The following is a 5,000-nucleotide window of genomic DNA, read 5'->3' as shown; positions in this document are numbered from 1 at the left end:
TGTCTGTCTATCTATCTATCTATCTATCTATCTTCTATCTATCTATCTATCTATCTATCTAAAAGCCTAAACAACTGTCTGACCGGCAGCTATGACGCGCACTGACCACTAGGGGGCAGACGCTCAACGCACAGGCATGGAAACATGGTACAGACTGATGAATCTCAGAGCGAAGGGGGGAGGAGGGAGGGTGGGAAGAGATTAACCAAGGATCTTATATGCATACTAGAGACCCGGTGCACGCACTGGTGGGTTCCCTCAGCCTGGTCTGCGGGGATCGGGCCATAACCATGCACCAAGCCTCCAACATCCCCTGAGGGGTCCCGGATTGCGAGAGGGCGCAGGCCAGGTCGAGGGACCCTAGTTCTGTAATATTTGGGCACCTCAGAAACCCTACTTTAAAAACCAGCCTTCTATGGTGGAGACTTCTGCTTCCCCAAACAAGCCTAGAACACAAGCACGACAATCTCGTTTTGTCACCAGCAGGGAGGCCCCAGTGTCAGCTAGAGCCTGCTCTCCCCGCATCACCACTTCCCCTGGGCTCCCAGGGCCACAGGCCCCACAGACGCCTCAAGGGGATAGTCGGATGGACAGGCTCTTTCCTGAACTGGCTCCTGTGGGGCTTTTCATCCCGACGCCACATGCTCACTGCTGCGCTCTGAGCTCAGCTCTGCCCTCGCTAACCACCACGCTTCCTCCCATTGCTCCAGCCCGCACAGCTTTCGCTACCAGGCAAAACCCCCAGTAACTTCCCTTTACACTTGGCTGGGCTTCCAAAGCCTCCAGCACCTTCCCAGCCACCTCTCCTACCACAGCCTTCAACTTTCGTGGACACAAGCTGGGTGCAAGGTCTCGTCTAAATCCAGTATCTTTCTATTCCTAGGCCTGCTCATGTGAAGCCCTGCCTGGAGGCCCCCCACTCCCCCAGCTCTCCACCAGACAAAACACTCCTACCCCTCAAGGCCCAGCTCAGCGCCTCTCTCCCGGAAGCGCTTCCTCACCCGCCACCAGCAACACCCGCCTCGAAGCTTTCAGAGGCGCCCGAGGACCTCTCGCAACAGGACCGCTTCCAACACCGACCCGTCTCCTCAGCTTTGTCCTCACCACTGACCTGAGCTATTCACCTAAGCATTTCCTGAGACGGGATCCATGGCTCTGCGTCACGGCAGCATCCACAGAGCACACGGCAGGTGTGCAGTGGGTCCCCATTAGTGTCCCACCACTAACTCCAACACCCCACCGCACACCGTCACTTCCAGCGTTTAGAAGACCAAAGCTGTGCGAACCCAGTATTTACCTTCAGCTTTGTTTCAAACTCATAAACACTAGTTAGAATTTTAATTTGAGTACTCCAAGATGATACTGGCACAATGCTATGCATTTACATCTTTCAAAAACACTTCAAAACCTCACATCCATTTCACCACCACCATCGGCCGAGCAGTTTCCTGCACTGGAGCGTGGAAGCCTATCTCAGAGACGGCTGGTCCCGTGGGGGGGGGATGTGCTGATGTAAGTGCCACATGAATGTCACAAATACAGAGCTTGGGAAGAGGAGGAAGGCATTCCACCTGGTGGGTCAGGAAAGGCTTTGCAGAAAGTAGCCTTTGAGCAGAAAAAAGCACACGATGGACATGTCCAAGGTGGCCTGCGGGGGAGGCAGGAGGTGGATGTGCCTGGATGGAATGACAGATGCCACTGGGAACCAGGCAGTGCCCAGAGGAAACAAACAAACAAAAAAGAATTAAAATAAAAGAGACCAGGCAGTGCCAGGACACCAAGGCCCCAGCTGGCCAGTCTGAGGACTGGGGAGTCGGAATGGCCTTCCTGTTCAACAGGCTTCCGGATGTGTCAAATGACAGTACAATTCTCCTCCAATCAAATGGGGCCAGATCAGGACAAAAGTGTTTTTACTGATACACGCTCACCAAATAAGTAATCAATTCAATAAAAATGTACTGACTACCTTGTAAGGGCTATTGAAGGAACAACACCCGATCCCTGCAGTAAGGAATGTCAAAGTCTAAATGGGAATTTATATGAATGAATGAACCAAACAGAGAAGTCGACCCTAAAGACAGACCTACTTCACTAACTGAGCTATTAGCTTGAGCTCAAACAATAACACAAGACAAGGGTAGAAGCTGCTTGTGCCCAGAACGCTCGACGGAACTGCTGTTCCCCTTACGTCGCTCTCCGTGATAGTGATGGGAAGGCCGCGCAGCATGATGGTCTTGCTCTCCCGCTCGTCGCTGATGTCATGCCTGTAGTCATGCTCGCCATAGTCACCATCTGAATGGTAGCCATCTTCGGATCGGTCACTGTTCCGTCTTTCACGTTCTCTCTGATTTACAATAAACAAAACCACAATGAAAACCCACTGGGTTTATACCCCCACTCCTGGAATTTATCTTTGGGAACAATAGCGAGGATACAAGAACTCCATGACAACGTCACTGCAGTGTTTTCTAAAACAGCAGAACCAAACCAAAGAAACCCTGTCACCAATCATTCAGTTCAGGAAGCAGTTTAACCACTCACCGTGCTGATGCCAACACAGTGAGATGCCACTGCCTGTTATGATAGGAAGATGATGTGCGAGGAACAGTGGGAAAGGAAAAAGCCAGTGCAGAATGACATGCGCAGCACGACTGCTTTAAACAGAGCCGCGCATGGAAAGGGTCATGGAAAAGCTGTGCTAAGGTAACGGGAACGACGACTTTCAGGAACGCCAGCTGAGGCGCAGGGCTGGCTCAGTAGGACACCCGCATGCCGCATCCTTAAAATGGGGTACCACCCACCTCACAGGCTGGAGCGAGACCTCAGTGAGCTCACAGAAGCGAAGCACTCAAGAGCGCCCGGGACAGGGTGAGCCTTGAGTGAACCCTGGCCGATGTTTCTATGACTACAATAGAGCGTCTGAATGTCATGCCCCCGGAGAGACGTCCACACTTGGGATACTTACTTCCAGAAGCCTGGACGTCTTACGCGTACAAGTCATAACGAATCCTGACAACCTCACACGCAGCTGCTGTCACTCACCTCGGGACTGTCGTAGTCTCGGTAGTCGTCGTATCGATCCCCCCTCCGGTCCTCACTGGATCTCTTGTAATCCGAGTCCCTGCGCCTGCTCCGGGGCTCCCGCTCATCGCGGTCATCCCTGTCAATGATGGAGCCGTACCTTCCACTTCGCTCTGTTCTGCTCACTCTGCCAGGGAAAATAATTTGCATTTATTCTAAAGTAAATCACATTTTGTACCTTTAGAAAACATGGCTGAACACAAGATGGCTCAGTTTACAAGATATACAAATAGTTGTATGTATCCCTTAAAATTTATCACTAAATCCCAGGTCACAAAGACAACCAGTGGGAAAACATCCATATTCCTAAATGCAAAACTAAGTTTTAGGAATTCACACTAAATCTGAAAATTCAGATATCAAATGTTTGGGTTTAACATTTTTGAGATAGGGAATGTTCAAATGCATTCTGTATTTTCCCAAGCCTGTGGTCTATGCATCACCCCATTACACCTGACTTGGATCTTAGTGATCAAAAGTAGGGAGAAATAAATTACTAGCATTTCACCCAGTTTCAAAGGAGAGCACATCCTGACTCATCTGCTCTCAAGGGTATCACAACAGCCTGGATGAATTACATACATCTTTTCCCCCAGCAGGCAGTTAACAAAGTAGTTCATCTGTTAGACATACCCAACACTGTCAGAGAACATTATTTCCTATAACATCTAGTTTATTTTTGGTTACTGGGCAGCACTGGGAAATCTAAAAACAAGAGGCTTGAACCCACTTGACCACAGATATTCATAGTTATTTCACAAGTTATGTACCAGGTTCATAAAACTGCTGTGTAAGGGTAAGACAAAGGACAGGTTTATAAGGGCGCATTGAAAGCATCCAAATAAAAAGAAATCAATGAAAACCAGTAGCCTAGGACTGTTTCAGGATGTGAAGCCTAGGGCTGACAGGCCCTAAAAAGGTAAATGTTAATTTCGTAAGTTATTTGGAACCACAGACTGCTGACACAGAATTAAAATAATGGCATCACGTGACAAGACCATTTCCCGAGTCCCGCTGGGCCATCAATTTGGTCCTTCACTGGGACTGGCCTCAACGCTAAGGAGGCAGGTGGCTGAATAAGGAAAGGCTGTGTGTTCAATCAAATGGTCTGAGTGGGAGAACCCACAGCTGACACAGCAGCCGCAGCTCCCACTTAATCCGGCGCTAATTCTTTAGCAGTTTGTGTGTAATCCGTGTCCAAAACTTCCCAGCCTATAAATCTGGGTCGTCTTGCCATGCAGGGGACAGGAACTGGCCCTCGGTGGTCGCTTACTTCTGCACAGCTGTTACCCACCCTGGGACCTCCCGACCCACCCCACCCGCATGCCTTACCCACCTCACCATCTACCCTTCAGGCTCCACCTTAGATAACTTTTCCCGGGAAGCTTAACCGGCTGTTCCCAGAACCCCACGCTCCCCGTGTGCTGACAGCACCCTCGCCGCCTTCCTGCAGCTGGACTTGCACCCCACTTCCACTCCCTCCCTGCACTGCACGCTTGTGAGAGCAGGGATCATGGGAGTGCGCACAGCAGTGCCTGGCACAGACAGACACCTGCACATCTGTTTGATAAACTAAACAATTTTTTAAAAACTGCTCTGTCCCCAGGGAAACGCTGAGGCCGAAGCATGTGCAGCGGTGACTTACCGTTTGTCTGAGCCCATTGTCTGACTGCAGCTCTAGCTCGCTGCTCCAAAAGGTTCACGGTTTGTGGGGTTTGTTTTTTTCTAGAAGAAAAGAGAGACTGGTTGCTGCAAACCCGAGTCACTGTCAGTCCTTCCGGGACTGGGATGGGACCAAACTGTCAACGTTCAAGTCACGCTGTTCTGCTAACGAGGGGAACCTCCTTTCAAACAGCAGGGCCCTGAGGGGAACGAGCCCCCAGAGGGAGCGGCGGGAGGCCTTCCGGTCCCCCTGCGGG

The 5,000-nt window shown here is 50.7% G+C and overlaps 1 protein-coding gene across 3 annotated transcripts in view; it reads right to left on the bottom strand.

Annotated features, from left to right (window-relative positions):
• Positions 1–5,000, bottom strand: part of RBM5 (RNA binding motif protein 5) — a 23,042-nt gene that overhangs the window by 16,943 nt on the left and 1,099 nt on the right. For 2 of the 3 annotated variants that reach the window (XM_014538964.1, XM_005865383.2), the window contains exons 2-4: positions 4,727–4,806; positions 3,043–3,208; positions 2,189–2,344 (exon numbers count right to left, since the gene is read on the bottom strand). In XM_014538964.1, coding sequence (XP_014394450.1) covers positions 2,189–2,344; positions 3,043–3,208; positions 4,727–4,743 — 339 coding nt within the window. In that variant the 5' untranslated portion in view covers positions 4,744–4,806. Of the gene's footprint in view, positions 1–2,188; positions 2,345–3,042; positions 3,209–4,726; positions 4,807–5,000 lie in introns of those variants that run through there. The other variant, XM_014538965.1, reaches the window with a different exon arrangement.

Source organism: Myotis brandtii, unplaced genomic scaffold (assembly GCF_000412655.1).
Source record: "Myotis brandtii unplaced genomic scaffold, ASM41265v1 scaffold207, whole genome shotgun sequence".
NCBI lineage: Eukaryota > Metazoa > Chordata > Mammalia > Chiroptera > Vespertilionidae > Myotis > Myotis brandtii.
The sequence above is the reverse complement of the archived record's forward strand: the minus strand, read 5'-3'. Positions and strand labels throughout refer to the sequence as shown.